The following is a 27,217-nucleotide window of genomic DNA, read 5'->3' as shown; positions in this document are numbered from 1 at the left end:
GTAAGGTTGGAGATCCAGGCCTCTACCATCAAGAAGTCAACAAGTGTCCAAAAAATACACAGGGTACTTCACATAATGATATACCACAATTCCCACAATAAAAATATTTTTATTAATATTAAGATTAAAATACATGCAATAAAAAAGTAAAAATGCCGTATAGGGGACACTAGAGCACTCAATAATACAAGAATACAAAAAGATCCATACAGCTATATCAGTAGATAGATTACCTACGGAGTTGGGAATTCCCTTCCCGATGGAGACCCGGTTATGATACTATATACCTAGGTTTTTTCCCTTCTTTCATACCATTATAGCTCATTGGAGCATTTATTAATATTTAATATTGAATAATGTGCCTTTATACCAGTGTATAATGACTCATATGACATATAAGTGTATTGACATTTTTTACTTGTATATGATAGCTCATTTGAGCATCTTAATATTGAATATATATATTTTGTAAATGTGCCTCTATACCTGCATATCATAATTATCATTGTACATGCTCCATAAGATGTTGCACCTTGTACTGATATAGCTGTATGGATCTTTTTGTATTCTTGTATTATTGAGTGCTCTAGCATCCCCTATACGGCATTTTTGCTTTTTTAGTGTATGTATTTTAATCTTAATATTGATAACAATATTTTTATTGTGTTTTGGGATCTCTTCATTGTCCTATATAGCGGTATATGGGAATTGTGGTATATCTCTACCATCAAAAGTATCCCTGGGACAGTGATATTTAGGGTCCCAGTTCCAGGGACAGTTTTAGGTCCTCTTCCTTACATCATGAGAGCTGGCAGCATTCAGAAAACTGGGAAATGATTGTCAACATGAATCAGGTTTATGTAACATAGTCACTTATTTTTCATTTCACAACAAGTTGGCTTTATGGATAAAATTATAGAATACATTTTAGATATATAATAATTTCATACCTGATTACATCCATGCATGATTTCTGTATTTTCATGAGAGCAGAGATCAAGGGGGAATGTCATGCTTTCTTCCCTTGACCTGTTTACAGGTGGATTCCTCCAGGAGAAGGCACATGTTTCCAGGGAGGAGATCACTTCCTGCAGCTGTAAGAACAAGTCATTCTGATATGCTGAAGAAAAAGATTAAAAAAATAAACTAATATCAATGGATCAGTATATAACAACAAAAAATGCTACAAAATCTTTTCACTTAAAGCGGTTGCTCTATTGTTAGTGTAATGATTCCACCCTTCAGTGTCTTAGGAAGCAGTGATTGACATCTCAGTCATCCTGTCTGGTGCAGTGGAGTGCTGAGATGTCTGTACAGGGATTGACAGCTCCTTTATCCAGTCTGGTGTAGGGGCATGCTGAGCTGTCTGTGTTTTTGTTGACACCTTGGCCGTCCAATCGAAGACTGGAACATGCTGAGCTTCCTTCTGTGATCCCTGTTCCAGTGATTACTTAGCCACTTAACTGAGCTGTCTGGCCAGATAGCTGCTGGTCACAGCTTTCGGCTTTGTGTGGCTTGTTCTTCTGTGCTTTGTTCTCAGCATTCTGATTTTCTGATACTTTGTTGACAGACCCTCAATTTTCCTATTGAATACTATTTTGTATTACCCCTTTTGCTCTGATCTGCTTTCTGGTATTCTGACCTCGGACCATTACCTGACTACGCCTTCGTCTCTGCTCTCCTAGCTATTGACCTCGGACTCCTTGACTTTCCCGACACATGACTGGAATATTTTTTTAAATGATTTTGTGTCTAAATTTTGCTGCTGTCCTTTTTATTCAGTCTCACAAATGTTTCAAAAGTATTTTGGCTATACGACCAGGCCATACTTCCTTCCCCTATCTATGGCCACTACTCAATGCTGTGCTCCATGTCAGGTTTCACAAGTAGCTTGGAAAACCTCAACGACATCATAATCCAGGGCCTTTTAAGGTCAACTTAGATACTCAAGTGGATCTGAGTAATTGAATAGGTACGCTTCGTGTCCAGTTACCATGTGCTTTAAAGTTTGCCACCATCTAGTACTCTCAGCTGCAATCATCTCTGCAAACTCATGTGGTTTCTACAACCTACATATACTTCCTGGCTCAAACCTGCTAATTAACCGTTTGTCAGCTGCATGCATAAAGAACTGCTATCTGAACTTGTTCACACTTAAAGCATGTGTTCACCCTGATCTGAGGGTAAAGGCCCCGTCACACACAGCGATATCGCCAGCGAGATCGCTGATTTTGTGAAGCCACAGTGATCTCGCCAGCGATATCGCTGTGTGTGACATGGATCAGCGACTGGGCCCCCTGCCGGGTATCGCTGATTGTGCAGGATCGTCCTGGGCCATTTTTTGATCGTTGGTCTCCTGCTGGCCAGCATGCATTGCTGCGTGTGGCAGCGTGAGAGCAACGATCAGCGATGCTGCACGCTGGTTTCCAAGGTAAACAGCGGGTATCTAGGAGCCGCGCGGCTCCTAGTTACCCACTGTTTACCTTGGAAACCAGCATGCACGCTGGTTTCCAGGGTAAACAGCGGGTATCTAAGAGCCGTGCGGCTCTTAGATACCTGCTGTTTACCTTGGAAACCAGCGTGCTCGCTGGTCCTGATGGCTGGAGGGGCTGTCTATGTGACAGCTCACCAGCGATCAGCCTAACGATGTCCCAGTGATCCCATCCATGTCGGATTGTTGTGGGATCGCTGGGACATCGTTATGTGTAACAGGTCCTTTAGTGAATTCACCTCACCAGATTAACCCTATTAACCCCTTTATGACAGCTGACATAATAATTTGTCCATGTGATCTGGGCCTATTTGACCATGGATAGATTATTACATCTGTGTGATTGGCCGCGCACACGGATCGTGTGCAGGCGATTGCTGCCAGGTGTCAGCTGATTCTAATAGCTGACACCTAGCACTAAGTGCCAGGAGCGGTCACACACTGCTCTCGGCACTTTAACCCACCAAAATGCTGCAATCAAGCATGATAGCAGCATTCCGGGTGCCAGCAAAGGGCTGACAGCCTCTCTTCCTTTGAATCGGAGACCCCACAGCGTGACGCACGGTCCCAATCATTGCCATGGTGACCGATGTCCTCAAGATGACATCCGGGTCACCAGAGCGAGGAAACATGCTGATCATGCACAGTGCATGATCAGCAAGTCTCTCTGTCAGTGCAGAGCTGACAGTGCAGCATCCCCATGCTGTAGAGGCGATCAGCCTGCAAAAAATGATTGTCCAATAGTGGTACAAAGTAAAAAAAAAGTTAAAAGAAGTAAAAAAAATTGTTTAAATAATTGTAAAAATAAAAAATAATAATGAAAAAAAATCTAAAGATATTGTATCTGTAAATACATATTTGAATGAAAAAAAAAATATATAAACAATAAAAGTACACATATTTGAAATTGCCACTTCCGCAACGACCCAACCTATAAAACTGCCCAACTAGTTAACCCCTTTAGTGAACACCATAAAAATTAAAAAATAAGGCAAAAAACAATGCTTTAGCCTCATACTGCTAAACAAAAAGTGGAATAAAACGCGATCAAGAAGACGGATATAAATAATCATGGTACCGCTGAAAACGTATAACTCTCATAAGAAAGGGATGCAAAAATAATCATTTTTTCTATAAAAAATAGTTTTTATTGTGTAAAAGTGCCAAAACATATGAAAACAATATAAATGACGTATCGCTTTAATAGTACTGACCCAAAGAATAAAACTGCCTTATCAATTTTACCACAAAAGGAACGGCATAAACCCCTCTTGAAAAAAGAAATTCCTGAATAGCTCTTTTTTGTTCATTCTGCCTCCCAAAAATCGGAATAGAAAGTGATTAAATAATGTCATGTGCCCGAAAATGGTAGCAATAAAAACATCAACTCGTCCCGCAAAAAAACAAGCCAAAACATAACTCTGTCGGCCGAAATATGGAAAAATTAAAGCTCTCAAAATGTAGTGATGCAAAAACTATTTTTTGCAATAAAAAGTGTCTTTTAGTGTGTGACAATATAAAACCAGATATAAATCTGATATCGCTGTAATCGCACCGACTCGAAGAATAAAGTCGCCTAATCACTTATACCGCATGAGGAACTGCATAAAAAAATAAATAAAACCAATTCTTCACCTACTGTTCATTTTTTTCAATCTGCCTCCCAAAGATCGCAGTAGGCGCGGTGCACATTTATCCTGCATTCTGCGCTTAGGGCTTACACCGGAGTTTCCATGTAAATCTCTGAAATACATGATTCACACGGAACCTCTGGCGGAAGATTCCCCATAAAGAGGCAAATGGAAGCACTGTGGATGCCGTCTGACCTGTGATCCGACGGTGTCGATCTTTATAGGATTACATAATAGTTCATTCGGCCACAGTTTTGTGCACTTCTGAAAAGAAGGACAACACTAAAAAGAGTCCAAACGGAGTTTCATCTGAATCACGTCACTCAGAGATTTAGATAGAAACCCCAAAGTAATTGCTCAGTGTAGAGTGCCGGATAAATGTGATCCCAAACGTTATGTAAAATGTTCCCAATAAAAGCTTCAACTCAATCCACAAAAAAAGCAAGTCCTCACTCGGGTCTGTCATCTGTTAACGGAAATATAGGTGGTTTCCACATTACTGGTAGTACAAAGGCTCTGGAAAAGCAAAATGGCTCCATAACCCTCCAAAAAAAGTTCAGCAAATTCTGTACTCTCAAATCCAAATGCCCCCTCCCTTATAAGCCCCACAGTGTACCTAAATCACTTATAGCGTCCACGTTTGGCATTTCTGAAGCGATGAGAGTCCGCCTAACTTACGGGTGAATGCCTTCAGAAGCACGGGTTGGGCATAACGTACTAGTGACTGCACATACTGGTCACTACAGCATACTGGTCACTATTGCGGCAGTTTGCAATTTTTACTTGACAACATCCATTGATGATTGTTTCTGGACAATACCCATGGAGTCAAAATCAGCACTACACTGTAGATAAATTCCTAAGGGGGTATAATTTCCAAAATGGGGTCAATTGAGGGTGAAAACTCTTATAGCAATTAGGGGCTCTGTATATGGAGTCCGCAAACTCTTCTAGGAAAATGTGAGCTCCAGGAGGCAAATAGTGCTCCGTTCCTCCCGAGTCTCTCCGTATGGCTAAGCAGCACTGTACAGTCATATATGGGGTATTTACACTTTCAGTAGAAATTGTGGGACAAATTTTGGTGCCATTTTTACCCACTTCTTGTGTGAAAATGTAAAATCTGAAGCAAAAAAAATTTTTGATGGCAAAAATTTAGTTATTTTATCTTCAGTCCTCAAATGATGCTCCTTCGCTTCTGAGCCCCGCCGTGTGCCCAAACAGTAGTTTTCTCTCTCATATTGGGTATCAGCATACTCAGGACAAATTGCACAACAAATTGTAAGGTGCAATTTCACCTGTTACCCTTATGAAAATGCAATATTTTGTGCTGAAAACATATTTGTGGGTAAAATTTGATTTTTTTTTATTTTTATGGCTCAACGTTGTAAACTTCTGTGAACCACCTGAGGGTTCAATGTGCTCACCACACATCTATATCAGTTGTCAGAGGGGTCTATTTTCCAAAATGGTGTCACTTGTGGGGGATTTTCACTGTTTAGGCACATTAGGGGCTCTCCAAACGTGACATTGCGTCCTCCAATTGTTCCAGCAAATTTTGCATTCAAAAAGTAAAATGGCGTTCCTTTCCTTCCGAGCCCTGCCATGCACCCAAACAGTAGTTTTTGCTCTCATATTAGGTACCAGCGCACTCAGGAGAAATTGCACAACAAATTGTATGGTGCAATTTCTCCTGTTACCCTTATGAAAATGCAATACTTTGCGCTGAAAACATTCCCTGAGGGGGTCTATTTTCCAAAATGGTGTCAGTTGTGGGGGATTTTCACTGTTTAGGCACATCAGAGGCTCTCCAAACGCAACTTGACGTTCACAAACTGTTCCAGTAAATTTTGCATTAAAAAAAGTCAATTGGCGCTCCTTCCCTTCCGAGCTCTGCAAACAGTAGTTTTCTCCCTCATATGGTGTATCGGCGTACTCAGGAGAAATTGCACAACAAATTGTATGGTGCAATTTTTCCTCTTACCCTCATGAAAATGTAATATTTTGTGCTGAAACTTATTTGTGGGGAAAATTAGATTTTTTTTTATTTTTACGGCTCACCAAAACGCAACATGAATGGCATATCTCCCTGATTTAAGGGCATGAAAATTCAAAGTTTGAAAAATTGCGAAATTTTCACCAAATTTCCAATTTTTCCACGAATAAACACAAGTCATATTGAAGAAATGTTACCACTATCATGAAATATAATATGTCACGAATAAACATTCTCAGATCTGTTGAAGCGTTCTAGAGTTATAACCTAAAAGTGATGGTTGTCAGAATTGCAAAAATTGGTCAGGTCATTAACGTGCAAACCACTGTTGGAGGTAAAGGGGTTAAATAAACAATGAATTTACAAGGAAATATCCATTTAATCTATTTCTTAAAGAAGGGGTTAAGTTCCCAGATAACAGATACATGTTTTTGTTTTAAGTAGTGATAATTTGATTCTGATATACATTTTTTTCATTGTTAAGATATACTGGCTAGAAGATTTACAGTCACTAAATATGCGACCAGAAATCACTACTTCCATTACATAACAGAAAAAAATAAATATGATTTGAATTTCATAGTGGTACCTTTATCACCAGCATTTAACACTGGTGGCTGGCTTTCGTTTTCTGATTTGGAAGATTCCTCCATATCTTTATACTATATTGGTCACTTCTCATTCCATCACGTCTACTTGCTGGCAAAAGTAATGCAAATACTATAGTTCTTCTACTTTCTGTAAAAGAAGCCATATTATCATGTATTTAATCAACATAGCGCAAATAATTATTTTATGGGGACAATGATGAGCCACTAGTTTTCACAAATTTGCTATCTTTGTAGAATTGTCTAAGAACCCTGAACAAAAACCCTATTATAAACTACTATTATAATTAGCGTTCCTGTGTCCTCTACAAGAGAACTGCTGCCAGACTCGTCTGGGGAAGTGTTATCATCAGCAGAACAAAAGAAGCAGATTTTGGAAATCCAACAGGCTGGATATTTCTCTTCAAGAGATATTCGAGAGACTGCCATACACAATACACTATCAGCCGATACCACCTATATCAGCATGTTTCTCCTACTTTAGTCTAATGTGTATGGCGGACTTAATAGTTTTACATGCACTTTATGATTATCTGCAAGTGACATCACATGCAGATACTTAGAAATCATTTTTATACACTTAGAAGTCATAACACCATTGCATCAACGTCTCAGTATAATTTTTCCTTGTTATGTAGCTTGATAGATCATGTTCCCACAAGGTGTTAATACTAAGTTCCACAGTTTCAATGGTTGTCCCTGCACCCCAGTTCGCTTTAAACCTGTCCGATTAAAGGAGTATTACCAGATAAAACTTTTTTTTAAATTATTATCCTTAGAATCTATATATAAAGCTGAGTGTATGTATGTGTGTGTGTATGTATCAAGCCATGCCCACTCCGCATATACACAGGAAAAGATCCCCTGGTCCAGGGACACCTGACAATAGTTGTGTCACATAGCTTGCCCTCACATACATTGCACACACAGCTCTGCTGCAGGTGTTACGATTCTGCAGCACAGGACTAGGGTAAGAGGGAGAAAACTGACCCTGCACTACGACTAGGCTGATACCTTACGATGGAGTGGGCGACCCATTCCTTGTAAATAGACCCACCGACGATCCTAGGATAATCTCCAGTGAAGACCAATAGATAGGGTGAAGGGGGTCCCTGAGAGATCTAAGGACTGGGTACAAAAACAGGTCACCTCCTAATAGAAAACAAAGAGAAGGCTGCAGAAACAAACTGAAAACAGAAACTAAGACTAGCAGAACCAGAGATCCCAGCACTGCACTAATTAAACACACAGAAGGTAAAGCAAAGCTCCAAGCCAGGATACAAGCATACAAGCAGATTAACACTGCTGTCCAGCAAGGAATGGGAGACAGGTGCAGGATAATAAAGGGTGATACAATCACCTGACCCAAGACAAACCCAGCACCAGGGGAAAAAGACCAGCAGCCAGAACACTACAGGAAAATGGCGGATAGTCACAAACTGAACAGATTCTAACAGCAGGGACCCTCTGATCCATGGGCGTACCCACCATGGGGCAGGAGGGGGGCAGCTGCCCCCCCTAGAAGCAGGGACGTGCACCTATCATGATGATGCCACCTGTTTTTCCTGCCGCCAGCCCTTTAAATCTTCGGGCACAGCAGCTTTACAGGTGCGAGCGCTCGCGCAAGCATCAGTGAGTCAGTGGCCGGGTGCCCTGCACATAGGGGTTAAGAATGCCTGATGTTGAACATCAGGAAGTTCTTTGTGGGAGGAGAGAGAGCGCTCTGTTCTCCCCGTTTCCTGCCCCTGGCTGAGGCGCGCCGCTGAACGTATCAGGTCAGGCATCCAAAGGAGCTCCTAGTACCTGCGCGCTCCTGAGGCAATCGCTGTTATTCCATTCAGTCAGTGATGTCACGCCGGGTCTGAGTGAGTGAGTGCTGGCTGGACTGATGTATATACAGGTGCTTAGGGCTGGCTATGGCTGGGCTGATGTATATGTAGGGACTGGGGACTGGCTGTGGCTGGGCTGATGCATATACAGGGGCTGGCTGTGGCTGATGTATATACAGGGGCTGGCTGTGGCTGGGCAGATGTATATACAGGGGCTAGGGGCTGTCAGTGGCTGATGTATATACAGGGGCTGGGGGCTGGCTGTGGCTGGGCTGATGTATATACAGGGGCTGGCTGTTTCTGGGCTGATGTACATACAGGGGCTGAGGGCTGGCTGTGACTGATGTATATACAGGGGCTGGGGCTGGCTGGCTGATGTATATACAGGGGCTGGCTGGGCTGATGTATATACAGAGGCTGGAGGCTGGCTGGGCTGATGTATATACAGGGATTGGACTGATGTATATACAGGTGGTGCTGGGCTCAGTGGGCTTGGGCTGGACCTGGTGATGATGAATATACAGGTTGTACTGGGCTCAGTGGGCTGGGGTTGGACCTGGTGATGATGTTTATACAGGTGGTGCTAGGCTCAGTGGACTGGGGCTAGACCTGGTGATGATGTATATACAGGTGGTGCTGGGCTCAGTGGCCTGGGGCTGGGCCTGCTTGATGATGTATATATAGGTGGTGCTAGGCTCAGTGGGCTGGGGCCGGACTTGGTGATGATGTATTTACAGGTGATGCCAGACTCAGTGGGCTGCGGCTGGACCTGGTGATGATGTATATACAGGTGGTGCTGGGCTCAGTGGGCTGGGGCTGGTGATGATATATACAGGTAGTGCTGGGCTCAGTTGGCTGGACCTGGTGATGATGTATATACAGGAGGTGCCAGGCTCAGTGGGCTGGGGCTGGACCTGTTGATGTATATACAGGTTGTCATGATCCAGGACGGGGTTTCGCTTTGGCCCGTCCTGATCAGACTGGGGGCTAATTGTTCCACCTCTTTCTAGCAGAGGGCGGCTATTTAATGCTCACTGGACCTAGGTCCGGTGTCAGTTACACTCCTGCCCTCAGCTGAGTTAGTTGACCTTGTGCGTACGTGTGCCTTGTGCCTGATATCTTGCTTGCTTGTTTGGTTTTGATCCGGTTCTGTCCCTGTTACGAGTTCTGCCTGTCCCTCTTGTACTGCGCTACCTCTCGTGTATGACTCTCTGCTTGTGACCTGACTTCTCTCTGCTCGTCCCCTTGGTACCACGTCGCCCTCTTGTGTATGACCTTTGGCTTTGTCTGACCACCCGTCTGTTTGTCCCTCCTGTGCCTCGTTTGCCCATACTGTGTGTGACCTCCGTTTTGCCTGACTCTGAGTTGTTATATGGTGTCCTGTCATCTCTGAAAGCAGGACGCTAAGCCCCTCTCCCTTGCAGTCACATGACCATAGGTCCTGTGCCAGCTTGCTAACTTCAGTGTCCACAGGTCCTGTGCATCTTTACTTTCCGGCGCTGACAAGATCTTGACACTGATAGTCTGAAGCACGCATTGTCACCTCTGCTGCCCTGCTCCACAGGTATCTTTTTCAACTCACGAAAATCGAGGCATGGGCGTAAACCACCATCTTTTTTCTTTACAAAAAAGAACCCCGCCGCCACGGGAGAAACAGAAGGACGAATGTGTCCCTTACGGAGACTCTCGGAAATAAATTCTTTCATCGCGGCCCGTTCTGGACCCGAAAGGTTATACAAGCGGGCTTTGGGCAATTTAGCACCTGGAACCAGGTCAACGGCACAATCAAATGGGCGGTGTGGTGGTAAAACCTCAGCCTCTTTTTCGGAGAAAACGTCCGTATAGTCTTTCAGGCACTCCGGAATACCTTCCAGACCCACGGATGACACAGACACCGTAACAAGACATTTTTCAGAACAATAGGGACCCCATTTAACAATGTCCCGAGATTCCCAATTAATCACTGGATTATGCAATTGTAACCAGGGGAACCCCAACACCAGTCCCGCAGGCAGGTTGTCCATCACAAAACATGAAATGTGTTCCTGGTGTAAGGAACTCACTTTAAGGAGAAACTCTTCAGTACAAAACATAACGTTATTCTTAGCCAGTGTTGTTTTGTCAATGGCAACAATGTGAATAGGAGTCTCCAACCTAACTGTCCCTAACTTACACCTGGCCACCAAGTCAGAGTCAATAAAGTTCAATGATGATCCGCAATCCACGAAGGCAGAAGTGGATGTAGAGACACTCCCACAACAAAGTTCCACTTGCAACAACATTTTTGAAAAGGCAGAAAAGGGTACCTGAGAGCCTGGGTGACCTCCACGACAATCACCCGGGCTCAGTTGCTTGTTGGTCAGTGGACGGGAGAGGCAATCCTTTTTCCAATGTCCAGCATCGCCACAGTGAAAACAACATTTTCCCACGCGCCATTGTCTCCTTTCATTCCCTTTGAGGTCGATGGTTCCCATCTCCATGGTTTCCAATATAGGACAGACTCCCATTCTTTGGGAGAATAACGGTGTCTCAAATTGCATCACTCCCCTCGTCCGTAGCCTGCGATCCATTCGGACGGGCTGTTTCATAGCCTCCTCCAAGGAATCAGGCGGAGGGTGGAGAGCCAAGGCGTCTTTCAGATGTTCAGACAGGCCTCTACGGAACAAACCCTGGAGGGCGGCATCATTCCAGCAGACCTCAGCAGTCCAGCGCCTGAATTTTGAACAAAACCACTCAGCTGAGTGCTTCCCCTGGCACACACTCATCACCATGTCCTCAGCCATACGCATCTGATCAGGCTCATCATAAATATGCCCCAGGGCCTCAAAAAATGCATCCACATTCATAAGCTCAGGGGCCGTGGTCGAAAGGGAGAAAGCCCAAGCTTGGGGGGTTCCCCTTAACAGAGACATAATGACCCCCACTCTCTGACCTTCATCCCCAGAAGAGTGTGGTCTCAATGAAAAAAAGCTTATAGCCCTCCTTGAAAACTCTGAACTTCTTTTTATCTCCAGAAAAGGTATCCGGTAACTTAACCGGAGACTCAGGGGAAACTAATGTAACATCCCGAGCCCCCGATGAGAATACCCCCTGCACAGTGTCAGCGATCAGCTGCGGAGACTGAGCCAGGACTCGTTGTTCTCCAAGGAGTTTCTGAGACATCTGAGTCAGCTGCTTTACCTTCTCAGAAAGAGCGTGCATAGGATCCATCACATACACAGGAGAAGGGGAGCAGAGAAAAAAAAATGGTAATGGTCAGTTATAATGTCAGGAACACCGCACTACACTCGCTCACTGAGCCAGTGCACGTGTCCTGAGTACAGAAACAGTGCTAAAAGATACCTGTGGAGCAGGGCAGCAGAGGTGACAATGCGTGCTTCAGACTATCAGTGTCAGGATCCTGTCAGCGCCGGAAAGTAAAGATGCACAGGACCTGTGGACGCTGAAGTTAGCAAGCTGGCACAGGACCTGGTCATGTGACTGCAAGGGAGAGGGGCTTAGCGTCCTGCTTTCAGAGATGACAGGACACCATATAACAACTCAGAGTCAGGCAAAACGGAGGTCACACACAGTATGGGCAAACGAGGCACAGGAGGGACAAACAGACGGGTGGTCAGACAAAGCCAAAGGTCATACACAAGAGGGCGACGTGGTACCAAGGGGACGAGCAGAGAGAAGTCAGGTCACAAGCAGAGAGTCATACACGAGAGGTAGCGCAGTACAAGAGGGACAGGCAGAACTCGTAACAGGGACAGAACCGGATCAAAACCAAACAAGCAAGCAAGATATCAGGCACAAGGCACACGTACGCACAAGATCAACTAACTCAGCCGAGGGCAGGAGTATAACTGACACCGGACCTAGGTCCAGTGAGCATTAAATAGCTGCCCTCTGCCAGAGAGAGGCGGAACAATTAACCCCCAGTCTGATCAGGACGGGCCAAAGCGAAACCCCGTCCTGGATCATGACACAGGTGGTGCTATGCTCAGTAGGCTGGGCCTGTGAAGATATATACAGGTGGTGCTGGGCTCAGTGGGCTGGGGATGGTGATGATATATACAGGTGCTGGGCTTAGTGGGCTGGTGATGATGTATATACAGGTATGGGGCTCATACTGTATGGAGCAGTTTCATTCACCTTTTTCGTTCAAAATTTTACAATCTGAACAACCATGGCTTGCCCCCCCCTAGTTTTGATCCTGGGTGCGCCTATGCTCTGATCCCATGTACAGTATACGGGGTTACTATATTTCCTCCAGTGATGTGATATAACACCCTGCTCTGCAACAGGAGCTGACACTTCTACTCCAGCACCAGCATAGCCCTGTGTCTGAATCCTCCTCACAAGCACGTGACTAGTCACATGGTCGTGACATCATCACAGGTCCTTTAGCTGCCCAGAATCTCGCATCTACCAAGAGTTTAGGCAGGGACGAGAGGAAAAAAACCAGCAGCAGGCGGCGCAGGGCGGTGCCATCCTCTCCGGCAGCAATGACGGCCCCTCTCCGGAGTTTCACTGTCTGCGCTGCACGCCGCCACCAAGGTGCTGATTGGGACATAAAGCCCAGAAACTCTCCTGACCTGGGATGGGATCTGTGCACCAGCTGCTGTCCTGGCAGGATGGAGGAAAGAATAAACCCACCACACACAGGCAGATCACCCGCTGTCAGTCTGCGTTGGAGAAGAGCAGTGACATAAATCCCAACATCATGTACGCCAACATGAAGAGGCGCTAACCCGTGTAGAAGGCATAAGTCACACTCGTCCCCGCAAGCCCAATAGGGGTTAACGGGAACGACCTGAGAGAGGCGGACGGCCACTGATTGCATGGAGGGGACAGGGCAGTGCTGGCATGGAGGGGACGGGCCAGTGCTGGCATGGAGGGGATGGGCCAGTGCTGCTGGCATAGAGGGGACTCGCCAGTGCTGCCATGTAGGGTACGGGGCAGTGTTGGCATAGAGGGGACGGGGCAGCGATGTCTGCCCGGTGACACTGTTTGCCACTGTCTGTATATAAAAGCTGTGCTGCAGAAAAATGCTATGTATAAAGGAGGAGCGTGAGGTGCAGGAGGAGGCTGTGTACAAAAAAGGAGCTTGAGGTGCAGGAAGAATAAAGCCCCTTAACTGCCGCCATTATTTATTATAACTAACCACAGTTGGTTACTATGCCCGGGCAACGCCGGGCTCTTCAGCTAGTAGTATATATATATGTATATATATATATATATATATATATACTATATTACTGTTATTGTGAACAGTTAAGCAAGATGAAGATTAAATGATCTCTAAAAGGGCTAAAGTTAAAGAAGACACATTTCCTTTGTACTTTAGGCCAAAAAAATATATATTTTCATCTTTTACATTTTAAAAATTACAAAAAGGAAAATGGGCCAATGCTAAAGTTTGGGCACCCTGCATGGTCAGTACCTAGTAGCATCCCTTTTTGCAAGTATCACAGCTTATAAACACTTTTTCAATTCTTGTTTGAGGGATTTTCATCCATTCTTCCTTGGAAAATTCTTACAGTTCTGTGAAATTCCTGGGTTGTCTTGCATGCACTATTTTGAGGTCTATGTTTTTCAATGAAGTTCACATCTGGGGACTGTGAGGGCCATTGTAAAACCTTCAGCTTTCACATTGTGAGGTAGTCTATTATGGATTTTGACGTGTGTCTAGGATCATTATCCATTTGTAGAAGACATCCTCTTATCAACGTCAGCTTTTTTTTACAAATGGTGTTAAGTTTGCATCAAGAATCTGTTGAAATTTCATTGAATTCAGTGTTCTTTCTACCCGTGAAATGTTTCCATGCCATTGGCTGAAATCACAACCACAAAGCATTACTGATCCACTCCTTCTCCGCTGTTCTTCTCCTGAAATTATTTTCACTTTTTTTCTCCACACATACCTTTGATCATTTTGGCCAAAGAGTTATATTATAACCTCATCTGTCCACAGGACTTGTTTCAAAAATGCATCAGGCTTGTTTAGATGTTCTTGTATACTTCAGACACTGAATTTTATGAAGAGGACTCAGGAGAGGGTTTTCTTCTGATGACTCTTCCATGAAGGTCATATATGTTCAGATGTCTCTGATCAGAAGAACATTGTACCACAACTTCAGAATCTGCAAAATCTTTGTGAAGGTCTTTGGCAGTCAAGCAGCGGTTCTGATTTGCCTCTCTAGCAATCCTACAAGCAGATAACACTGCTTGGTCTCCAGACCTTATCATGACCTCTACTGTTCCTGTTAACTGCCATTTCTTAATTCCATTTCGAACTGAGGAAAGGGCAACTTGAAAATGCTTTGCTATCTTCTTATAGCCTTCTCCTGCTTTGTGGGCCTCCATCATTTTCATTTTCAGAGTGCTAGGCAGCTGCTTAGAAGTATCTATGGCTGCTGTTTTTTGGCACAAGGTTAGAGGAGGCTGGGGTTTTTTAAAGCTGGGAAATTTGCATCATCTTTCCTAACAATGATAGTGAACAAGCCATAACCCTAACAGGCTAACTAAGGTCTTTCCCACGAACGAAAGTTCATTTTAAAAATTGTCTGTGTCTGACCGAGTATGGAGCATACCGCATCTCCTGGGCAGGGGAGGAAGCAAAAGACAATACTGACATTACAGCAGGGGATCACAGAGGATTCATTTTGTGAGGTAAAATATTTCACTGAATGTTTTAAAACAATATTTTACCTCACAAAATGAGTTCACTTTTTGTATTGAAGAACTATAATAAATTATTTTGATGATATTCTAATTTTGTGAGAAGCACCCGTATTTACACATCATTAGTATTTATTATTTTCTACATTCAAGCTTGTTCTCTACATAAAACGACAGACAGAGCAGACATTTGTGAGGTCAAGATGAGGTTTGTAGGGAGTGGTTAAAGAACACAAGAAACAGGAAAATCAAATATCCTGCTTTGTTACAACAGAATTAACAGTGAGTCAGACAATCAACTTCATATAACCACACTGTTCTACTATAATAGGCAGAAATGAAACATAAAATATATCAACTGCTGTGTTTTACTATTATTTATGCACCAATAGGAAGCATATATTAAAGAAACAAAATAGTGTATTTTTATATGAAGACCTATAAACAGGCATAGAGCTGTAAAAGTACTGCCATTCCAAAGTTCTACCGCTACTATACCTATCATAGTAAAAAAAAAAAACAGTAGATAAGTGTTGCAGGTTGATAACTGTCGATCTATTGAGTGTGTTTCAACAAGACATATGAACGCATGCACTTACCACTACTACCCAGAGCATCCAACGTAGCCAGGAACATGTAACACACTGGAAACTAAAGAGGAAACAGGACGTGATATAGAGTCAGGGACATTCATTTCATAGCCAGGGGCTTCCTGAGGGAAAAGACAAGGTAAACTGTTGCAGGGAGTTAGTATTTTTTTTAATTTGAAATATTCTCACATGTGTTTTTAGCAACATGCAAATATAAAATTAAATTAAAAAGCTAAACGTCATAACAACTTCTAGCATCTTTTATTTTTTTAGGAATTGTGACCATTTTTGTATTATCCTCTCTGAAGTCCTTAATGGATGTCCATTAAATAGGTGATAACTTGCTGTTTGCGTGGACTTCCAATGAACATGAGAGTGGGTCTTTAAAGAAGACTGGTCACCAGGGGTGAACCTAGCCTCTCTGCTGCCTGAGGCGAACTGCAAAATGGCGCCCCCCGAGTAGTAAAATCAGTACAAATAAATCTGGTTTACTCTTTACTAGCCTAACCTGACGCACATGTAAAATACATACACTTTTAAATAGGAATATATTTGAAACATCGATCTCTACACTTCTTAAGGGACTCAATGCCGCCAAAGTGATCAACTTGCTTCATTATAGGTGCGCCCCTGGCAGGGGAACAGTGCTTACTGTAGTGTTTCTTCCCCGGCAGATGTAAATGTTGTACTGATGCGGCACACAGGTGGCACATAGTTGCCTCATGCATTACACACATGGACACGGATATCTCCAGTACCGGTTTTTCCGGTAGCGGAAATATCAGGATGTGTGAAACCAGCCTAAAGCCACATTCACACGTTCAGTATTTGATCAGTATTTTACATCAGTATTTGTAAGCCAAATCAGGAGTGGGTGAGAAATCCAGAAGTGGTGACGTGTTTCTATTATACTTTTCCTCTGATTGTTCCTCTCCTGATTTTGCCTTACAAATACTGAGGTAAAATACTGAACGTGTGAACGTGGTCTGATAGCGTGTTTCTGTTACTTCTGACTTCCCGCAGACAGAAGTTGCAGTCACAAAATGGTGTCAATAAAAGTTGAAGATGGCAGCAGGAAGTATAGGAGCAGGGCAGGGACCTTTAGTTAGAAGCACCACTCCAGGGCAACCCCCCCCAAAAAAAAAAAACACAAAGTGGTGCTTAGAGTGCAGAAGCCCAGCAATAAATCTACACCTAAATACATACACTGGGGAACCTAAAAAATACAGCAAAGACCCAATAATGGGAGCAAATTGGGTCAAAATAAACAAAATATATAGATATATTAAAGGCGAAATGTGGAGAAACGCAGTGTTTCTGCATTTAGGACCATGGAACAGGGGGCAGACAACCTGGATATATCAGCAGCACCCAGGGTATAGGATTTGGGGCCATTTTGCTGACACAAATTATTTGTGAATAAAACTGGTGATGAATCTTATAAATTAGTGCTTACTATTAGTGTAACAAATGCTGTAACAACAATGGAGTTTCCTCCTACTTTGTCCCGGCTCAGTACCTTCCTGGGAGCAAACATTGCCCGTGTGCACACAGGTAGCGCTGCCACTAGGAATTTCGGGGCCCCATACTGGCAAAATTTTGGGGGCCCCCTTGAGACTCCGCCCAGGCTCCACCCTAGCCCTGCCTCCACCCCTCGAACTGTCCACAGTCCCACCGCTCTCTTGGAAAAACTCCACTTCTCACCAATCATACATTAACAGTTCCCATCACCACATCACACATATAGCCAGCAGCAGAGGCGTAGCGTAGGGTAGGGTTTTGGTTCAGAGGGGGGCGAAACTTCTAAGTGGGCCTCTAACCAGGTAACTTTGATTACAACTCAGTGACGCACCCTAATAGTGGGCGTAGGAGGTGACTGCGCTGTTACTGAAAATAATCTCTATATAAAGACCAACATGGATATTACCGCCATATGGTCAGTGGTAAATACCAGTCCTGCAAAACATATAAGTGATTACTGCACAGTTATAGTTGGTGAGTTACCGCTGACGTTCTTTCTGATGGAATCATAATTTTTCCCATCTTTTCCATCTGGCCCAGACCGACATGACAATTCCTCCAGCCAGGACTTGGCTACAGAGAATACAACAAAGACTCGTTGCACTTCTCATATTCCAGCCCCATCACCATGTATCCCCAACCTGCACAAACTTCTTATCCTGCTGATACCTCAATACTGAGGCGCTGCTGCCATATGTGTCCCTACTACTGCACCTGCAGTGTGGTTCTGTGTGCCCTTTAAATTCTAAAGCAACAAGGATTGGAGGTTCTGCTGCGACACGTTGTCCAGGGGAAGCCACCAGTCATTCCTGGTGGAGACTTCATTGAAAGTTCTCCACAGAACCTACCTGGTCCTAACCAAACTTCATAGTATATACCCAAATATATCAGCTATGTGTTATAGAGGTTGTGGACAACTGGGGGACATGAAACACATCTGGTGGACATGTTCGGGGGTCTTTGGCGCAGAGTGGGACTCATTGTGGATCACTTAACAGGCAGGAAAATCCCTCGGTTTTCCTCCTTGGGGTGAAACACCCATCCCTGCCTAGAGGCCACTACAGATAGGTAAATTATCTTTTCATGGCTACCAAAATCCATATAGCAGCAAAATGGAAATCCCCAACATTGTCACTATTGCTTGTTAAGGAAAGGATGAATAATATTATGCTATATGAACCCATTGAAGCAACCAGAAACGACAAGTGGGATCAGTTCTTTAAGATTTGGGAGCCATGGATGGAGGTGGAATCAAATATGCAATTAGACCAGATCCTGCGCATATCACCATAATACCTCCGAACTATGGGGATGGGGAGTTGAGATTAGGACCTGGAAATGCAGTACATAACCGCTGTGTATTTGCTCTGGAACAATAATGAAAAACACGTGACATGCACAAGTGTGAACAAGTCGGTAAGACAACGTTCACACCACCCACTACCTGAGACACAACAAGCATGGTTTGAGAGACCCCTCCCCTCTCTTGTGTGGCATGCACAAAAGAGCTGTCTTGCACCACAAGCCCATACTAAGTAGCGCCTGTCCGAATCCTGTTAATTTTAGACACTGTTCAGATGTTCAGGTTTTAAATACATTAGATAGGGACTGCTTCAATACGGGTTACCTTGACGCGGTGAAGCAGCTTGGTATACTTTTTTTGCAAATAAAGTATCGACTAAATACCCTGTATTTGTTATCCAGCACTTGCTGATTACTGTCATATATTTTACTGCAGAGTATTTTTGCAAATCTGTTTTCTTGTTGTGTCTCAGTTAGTGGGTGGTGTGAACGTTGTCTTACCGACTTGTTCACACTTGTGCATGTCACATGTGTTTTTAATCTGTTTTTTCCTTGCCTAGCATGGTTTGAGAGACCCCACCCCTCTCCTGTGTGGCATGCACAAAAGAGCTGTCTTGCACCACAAGCCCATACTAAGAAGCGCCTGTCCGAATCCTGTTCATTTTAGACACTGTTCAGATGTTCAGGTTTTAAATACATTAGATAGGGACTGCTTCAATACGGGTTACCTTGAAGCGGTGAAGCAGCTTGGTATACATTTTTTTGCAAAAAAACATATCGACTAAATACCCTGTATTTGTTATCCAGCACTTGCTGATTACTGTCATATATTTTACTGCAGAGTATTTTTGCAAATCTGTTTTCTTGTTGTGTCTCAGTTAGTGGGTGGTGTGAATGTTGTCTTACCAACTTGTTCACACTTGTGCATGTCACATGTGTTTTTAATCCGTTTTTTCCTTGCCTAGCATGGTTTGAGAGACCCCACCCCTCTCCTGTGTGGCATGCACAAAAGAGCTGTCTTGCACCACAAGCCCATACTAAGAAGCGCCTGTCCGAATCCTGTTCATTTTAGACACTGTTCAGGTTTTAAATACATTAGATAGGGACTGCTTCAATACGGGTTACCTTGACGCGGTGAAGCAGCTTGGTATACTTTTTTTTGCAAAAAAACGTATCGACTAAATACCCTGTATTTGTTATCCAGCACTTGCTGATTACTGTCATATATTTTACTGCAGAGTATTTTTGCAAATCTGTTTTCTTGTTGGGTCTGGGACAATAATATAGAAGAGATGGGACTGGAATAATCATTGACACTGGGCTATCAAAAGCAAACCAATGATGTTTTCATCCACACCGTGGATTCAATGCTTCTTTTGCCTATTGTATTTCCCTACTGTTGTAATTGTATTGTCTTTCCCCCTTAGATTATATGTATGTCATGACAAGTTAAAATTCCCCTGCGAGGGAATATGATTTACAGTGTAATGTTCATTTGAATTATGAAAATTTCAATAAAAAACATTTCAAAATTAAATTCTAAAGCAACCCCCTAGAAAACAGTGTCCATATTTTGCCCCTAGAAAGTAATAGTGCCCTGTGTGCCCCTTTGACAGTCACAGTAAGCTGAGTTCCCCTATAACAATAAGTATCCACTTTACATTTAATAATGTCCTGAGTCTCCCCCCTGTACAGCTCCCCTATATACAGTATGATGCCCCCTCAATGTATGCATACTGACCTCTTAGTATCCCCCAAACTGTTTGATGGCTCCAACACTGTATGATGGCCCCCTAATTGTAATCTCCACACTGTATGATGGCCCCTTAGGTAGCCTCCATATAGTATAATACACTAGATAGTCCTCAATATAGTATAATGCAGCCCCCATAGGCAGACTCTATAAAGTATAATGCAACTCCCCATAAGCAGACTCTATAGTATGATGCAGCCTCCCATAAGCAGATTGTAATGTAAGGCAGTCCCCATAAGGAGACTCTATAATATAAGGCAGCCCCCATAAGCAGACTAATGTAAGGCAGCCCCCCATAGGCAGACTGTAATATACTAAAGCCCCCCATAGACAGACTGTAATAAAAGGCATCCCCCATAGGCAGACTGTAATATAATAAGGCCATATACAGACAAATATAATGCACCCAGCGGCAGACTATAATATAAGGCAGCCCCATAAGCAGACTGTAATATAATGAAGCCCCCCATAGACAGACTGTAATATAATGCAGCCCCAGGCAGACTCTAATATGAGGCAGCCCCCCCATGGGCAAAGTGTAATGTAAGGCAGCACCCCCCTATAGGCAGACTGCAATGTAAGGCAGCACCCCCCACCTATAGGCAGACTGTAATGTAAGGCAGCACACCCCACACACACATACCTATAGGCAGACAGCAATGTAAGGCAGCACCCCACACACACACACACCTATAGACAGACAGTAATGTAAGGCAGCACACACACACCTATAGACAGAAAGTAATGTAAGGCAGCACACACCCCCCACCTATAGGCAGACAGTATTGTAAGGCAGCACAACCCCCCACCTATAGGCAGACAGTAATCTAAGGAAGCACCTGCGAACGCCGATACAGTTACAGTAGCGTAGCTCCGGGTGGGCCCCCTCAGAGCGCGGGGCCACCGCCCCCTCTGCCCCCCCCCAATAGCTACCTTACTGGCCAGCAGCTTTTGTTTTAGCCAAAAGATTTTTTAAGCCGCCACTACAACAAGGTAGACTCTTTTGGCAGGGCCAGACTCTACTGTAACCTATTAAACATTTGTTAAAATATCCAATACAATTTCTGTATATTTGTATTTATTTTTAAATTTTTTAAATGATCAATAATATCACATACAAGGGACAAATACCACCGCACCATGTCCAGACACCATATTACCACCACATAGTGACATATAATACCACATACAAGGAAAAATAACACCACACCATGCTCAGACACCATATTACCACCACATAGTGACCTATAATACGACATACAAGGAACAAATAACACCATACCATGTCCAGACATCATATTACCACCACAGTGACCGAATAATACCACATACAAGGAACAAATACCACCACACCATGGCCAGACCACATATTACCACCACATGATGACCAGTAACACCACATATAAGGAAAAATATCGCCACACCATGGCAGGACAACATATTACCACCACATAATGACTGAATACTACAATATTGATCATTAACAAAAAAACACAATACTAATATCACCATAAGTGCCATTATACACAGGAGATCTGTACTTAATATGCAGTGTCTGTGTACAGGTAATACAGTGATCACTGGTGACATTATACACAGGAGCTCTGTATATAGTGTATAGGTAATACAGTGATCACCAGTGACATACACAGGAGCTCTGTATATAGAGTAAGTGTACAGGTAATACGGTGATCACCGGTGACATTATAAATAGGAGCTCTGTATATAGTGTCAGTGTACAGAAAATACCGTGATCACTGGTGACATTATACACAGGAGCTCTGTATATACTGTCAGTGTACAGGTAATACAGTGATCACCGGTCACATTATACACTGGACCGCTGTATATAGTATGCAGTGTATAGTGTCAGTGTACAGGTAACACACTGACTCACCAGTGTCGTCTCTAGGTGAAGTCCTTCATCTTTGATTTTCATCTTTCATCCAGCACAGACCGCCATCACTTCTTCCAGCCAGGGATCATCTTTGCAGGAAATAACACAGTTCTCTAGAGTACCGCTTGCAGAACACATTACTTCATTTTATCCCATATTCTAAACTACACCAGATGAAGAAAAAAGTGACAGTGACGTTCTGCACAGCAACAGGACCGCCTCCCCCATTTAAAACAGTATCCTCAAAAAATAAAATAAATACATCACTGCAGTAATAATATCCCTCAATTACCATATAAACCAGGAATAGAACAAGCCACAGAATAGATCTGTGTAGCAAGGTGGATATTAAAACTTAACCCTTATTAGGCAAAATTGTGAAAAGCCAAATTAGTCAAACAACAATTAAACAAAGGGTTACCACAGTGAAGGAAGTGCCCTATAACCAACGAACAGAAAAAGGGGGGTTGTTAAAAAGGTACAACTGGCCTCTCAGATCTTCAATATTAGTCTGACGTGATAGCAAAATGACTATAGTTGCCCATAGGATATGTCATCCACTTGCCCAAGTAAGTCACAATAACATGTATGGGTATAACATCCTTTTCTTATAAGCACCACTTATTTGTACCATATAAACGAGATTATGTATATACTATTCATTCTATGGTCAATTATAGTCATTTTGCCATCAGGTCAGATTAATATTGAGGATCTGAGAGGCCAGTAGTACCTTTTTAACAACTCCACCTTTTCTGTTCATCGGTTATAGAGCACTTCCTTCACTGTGGTACCCCTTTGTTTTTGTTGTTTGACTAATTTGGCTTTTTACAATTTTACCTAATAAAGGTTAAGTTTTAATATCCACCTTTCTACACAGTTAATCCCTTAATTAGCCCCTATGGTAATAATATCCCCCATCCTGGCCCCTGTGTGTCAAATTCCTGGCTCCAGCCATATGTTCTCCCATCCTGCCATCATGAATATTCATTCTTCGCCCATGATGTGTCCCATTCTACTCCATCCTGTCCCATTTTCCTGCCCTATCTGTCTCCATCATATCCGTCCTGCCCCATCTGTCTCCATCCTGCCCCATCTGTCTCCATCCTGCCCCATCTGTCTCCAATCCTGTTTCATGATCCTGCCCCATCTGTCTCTATCCTGCCCTAAGATCCTGCCCCATCCTACCCCATGATCCTGCCCCATCTGTCTCTATATTGCCCCATGATCCTGCCCCATCTGTCTCCATCCTGCCCCATGATCCTGTCCCCTGCGTCTCCAATCCTGCCCCCTGCATCTCCAATCCTGACCCTTGCGTCTCCAAACATGCCCCATCTGTCTCCAATCATGCCCCATTTGTCTTCAGTCCTGACCCACGCATCGCCAATCCTGCCCCCGTGTCTCCATTCTGCTCTGGGCAGGATGGAGACACATGGTCCATGTGTCTCCATCCTGCCGGTGAAAAACATTGCGGTTTGTCGCTTTCAATTTAAAAAAAACTTTCTCCTTACCTCCTTACCTGGCCGCGCTCCTGCGGCGATGCTCCCGGCCTCCATGCTTTTCAAGCGCTCACTCGCCGGCAAATAATGACGTCATCCGCCGGTGACGTGCGCACTGACGTCAGCTGCCAGCCTCCGATTGGCTCGCAGCTTTAACCATACTTCCCAACTTTTGAAGGGACAGAGGGGCAAATTTTAGGCCATGCCCCTGACTACACCCATTTCACAAATAGTCATACCCATATCCATGCCCCAACCGCATCCATTTAGCACTGCTGATCACACTGACTGGTACTGAGGGCACAATAGCTAGCATTATGGGCACAGTGGCTGGTACTGAGGAAAAGAAAGAAAGAACAGAGAGAGATTCCAAGGCAATCCCGCTGTCCGTGCTGTCAGAGGAGGACACAGTGATGGATCTGAAGCATTCCCTGAAGTGCCTCCATGGTTCCGTCACAATCTCCTCCCGAAATTACCTAATTTCCGGTCAGCTCTCAGCACGTCACTTCCGGTGGAACGTCACGTGCAAGTTTTAAAGTGCTCCTCGGGACTCCACCATGTACTCCTGTGTCGGCAGGAAAAGTAAGCTCCCGGCCAGGACAGCGGGGCAGACTCTCAAAATCGGAACTGTCCCGCTGGATCCGGGATGGTTGAGAGGTATGAATGCTCCCCCCATGCACTTCGTACACGCACGGCTCCGCACACCTCATACACACACAGTTCCGCTTTGTATGCCTCGTACACACACAGCTCTGCTCTGTACACCTCGCACACACATGGCTCCAATCAGTGCACACATGGCTCCACTCCGTAAACCTCATACACATGCGGCTCTGCTCCACGCATCTTGTACACATGCAGCCACGCTCCGTACACCTCGTACACACGTGGCTCCGCTCCGAACACCTCGTATTCATGTGGCTCCACTACATACACCTCATACACACGTGGCTCTGCTCCGTACGCCTCATACACACACGCCTCCACTCCGTACGCCTCATACACTAACGACTCAGCTTTGTATGTCTCATACAGACATGTCTCTGCTCTGTACACCTCGTACACACGCGGCTCCGCTCCATACACCTCGTACACACGTGGCTCTGCTCCATACACACGCGACTCTGCTCCGTACACCCTGTACACACACGGCTCAGCTCCGTACACTTTGTACACACAGGGCTCCGATATGTACAGTTGTGGCCAAAAGTATTGACACCCCTGCAATTTTGTCAGATAATACTCAGTTTCTTCCTGAAAATGATTGCAAACACAAATTCTTTGGTATTATTATCTTCATTTAATTTGTCTTAAATGAAAAAAACACAAAAAGAATTGTCCTAAAGCCAAATTGGATATAATTCCACACCAAACATAAAAAAGAGGGTGGACAAAAGTATTGGCACTGTTCGAAAAATCATGTGATGCTTCTCTAATTTGTGTAATTAACAGCACCTGTAACTTACCTGTGGCACCTAACAGGTGTTGGCAATAACTAAATCACACTTGCAGCCAGTTGACATGGATTAAAGTTGACTCAACCTCTGTCCTGTGTCCTTGTGTGTACCACATTGAGAATGGAGAAAAGAAAGAAGACCAAAGAACTGTCTGAGGACTTGAGAAACCAAATTGTGAGGAAGCATGAGCAATCTCAAGGTTACAAGTCCATCTCCAAAGACCTGAATGTTCCTGTGTCTACCGTGCGCAGTGTCATCAAGAAGTTTAAAGCCCGTGGCACTGTGGCTAACCTCCCTAGATGTGGACGGAAAAGAAAAATTGACAAGAGATTTCAACGCAAGATTGTGCGGATGTTGGATAAAGAACCTCGACTAACATCCAAACAAGTTCAAGCTGCCCTGCAGTCCGGAGGGTACAACAGTGTCAACCCGTACTATCCGTCGGCGTCTGAATGAAAAGGGACTGTATGGTAGGAGACCCAGGAAGACCCCACTTCTTACCCCAAGACATTAAAAAGCCAGGCTGAAGTTTGCCAAAACTTACCTGAAAAAGCCTAAAATGTTTTGGAAGAATGTTCTCTGGTCAGATGAGACAAAAGTAGAGCGTTTTGGGCAAAGGCATCAACATACTGTGGAGTTTACAGGAGAAAAAAGAGGCATTCAAAGAAAAAAACACAGTACCTACAGTCAAACATGGCGGAGGTTCCCTGATGTTTTGGGGTTGCTTTGCTGCCTCTGACACTGGACTGCTTGACCGTGTGCATGGCATTATGAAGTCTGAAGACTGCCAACAAATTTTGCAGCACAATGTAGGGCCCAGTGTGAGAAAGCTGGGTCTCCCTCAGAGGTCATGGGTCTTCCAGCAGGACAATGACCCAAAACACACTTCAAAAAGCACTAGAAAATGGTTTGAGAGAAAGCACTGGAGACTTCTAAGGTGACCAGCAATGAGTCCAGACCTGAATCTCATAGAACACCTGTGGAGAGATCTAAAAATGGCAGTTTGGAAAAGGCACCCTTCAAATATCAGGGACCTGGAGCAGTTTGCCAAAGAAGAATGGTCTAAAATTCCAGCAGAGCATTGTAAGAAACTCATTGATAGTTACTAGAAGCGGTTGGTCGCAGTTATTTTGGCTAAAGGTTGTGCAACCAAGTATTAGGCTGAGGGGGCCAATACTTTTGTCTGGCCCATTTTTGGAGTTTTGTGTGAAATGATCAATGTTTTGCTTTTTGCTTCATTCTCTTTTGTGTTTTTTCATTTAAGACAAATTAAATGAAGATAATAATACCAAAGAATTTGTGTTTGCAATCATTTTCAGGAAGAAACTGAGTATTATCTGACAAAATTGCAGGGGTGTCAATACTTTTGGCCACAACTGTATTTTTCCAGTTTGCAGGAACTCCCTCGGGAAATGCTGACCTGGTACAATACGAGCACCTTCAGTTCCGGAAGTACTGGGGCCCTCTCCTTCCTGAGTGCCAAATATGAGGGCCTTTACTTCTACTGTCACAATCTATTTTTGGATCCATGGCAGAGTCTGGATTCGTATAGAAACCTTTTTCCTTTTGCCCCTGGTGGCCGCTGGGGTTACTACAACTGTAGTTGCTTTGGTGCTGATTTTGCCCCCGGTGGCCGCTGGTGTTACTACATGTAAATTAGTCAGCAGGTGGCAACCAACCCCCTCCTTCCTATAAAAGGAGGTCAGGTGCTTAGTTCCTTGTTGGTAATATTGGTCATTTGGGAGCCTACCATGCTGAAGAGAGAAGCTATCTTGAGCAGTGCTGTTTGCAGCTAATCTGTAGCAGTGGTTATCCTGCTGAAAGCTGAGTTCAGGCACTGTACTCTGCTGCCTCAAGAGCATTGGCAGCAGAGAAAGCTAAGTTGTTTATTTTTCCCTGTCTGTTGCTTTCCCTGGTGTTTATTAGTACAGCGGTGAGGACCAGAGTCCGCACTTGCCAGTTCCCTAGTAAGGGATAGGT

At 44.0% G+C, this 27,217-nt stretch overlaps 1 protein-coding gene across 3 annotated transcripts in view; it reads right to left on the bottom strand.

Moving 5' to 3' along the window:
• Positions 1-27,217, bottom strand: part of USHBP1 (USH1 protein network component harmonin binding protein 1) — a 174,306-nt gene that overhangs the window by 124,284 nt on the left and 22,805 nt on the right. For all 3 annotated transcript variants that reach the window (XM_073547902.1, XM_073547893.1, XM_073547912.1), the window contains exons 2-4: positions 15,818-15,869; positions 6,705-6,853; positions 951-1,120 (exon numbers count right to left, since the gene is read on the bottom strand). In XM_073547902.1, the coding sequence (XP_073404003.1) occupies positions 951-1,120; positions 6,705-6,768 (234 nt within the window). In that variant the 5' untranslated portion in view covers positions 6,769-6,853; positions 15,818-15,869. The remainder of the gene's footprint in view (positions 1-950; positions 1,121-6,704; positions 6,854-15,817; positions 15,870-27,217) is intronic.

This window comes from Dendrobates tinctorius, unplaced genomic scaffold (genome assembly GCF_039654945.1).
Source record: "Dendrobates tinctorius isolate UK_male_01 unplaced genomic scaffold, ASM3965494v1 ptg000011l, whole genome shotgun sequence".
NCBI classification, from domain to species: domain Eukaryota; kingdom Metazoa; phylum Chordata; class Amphibia; order Anura; family Dendrobatidae; genus Dendrobates; species Dendrobates tinctorius.
This window is presented reverse-complemented; position numbering and strand designations above follow the sequence as displayed.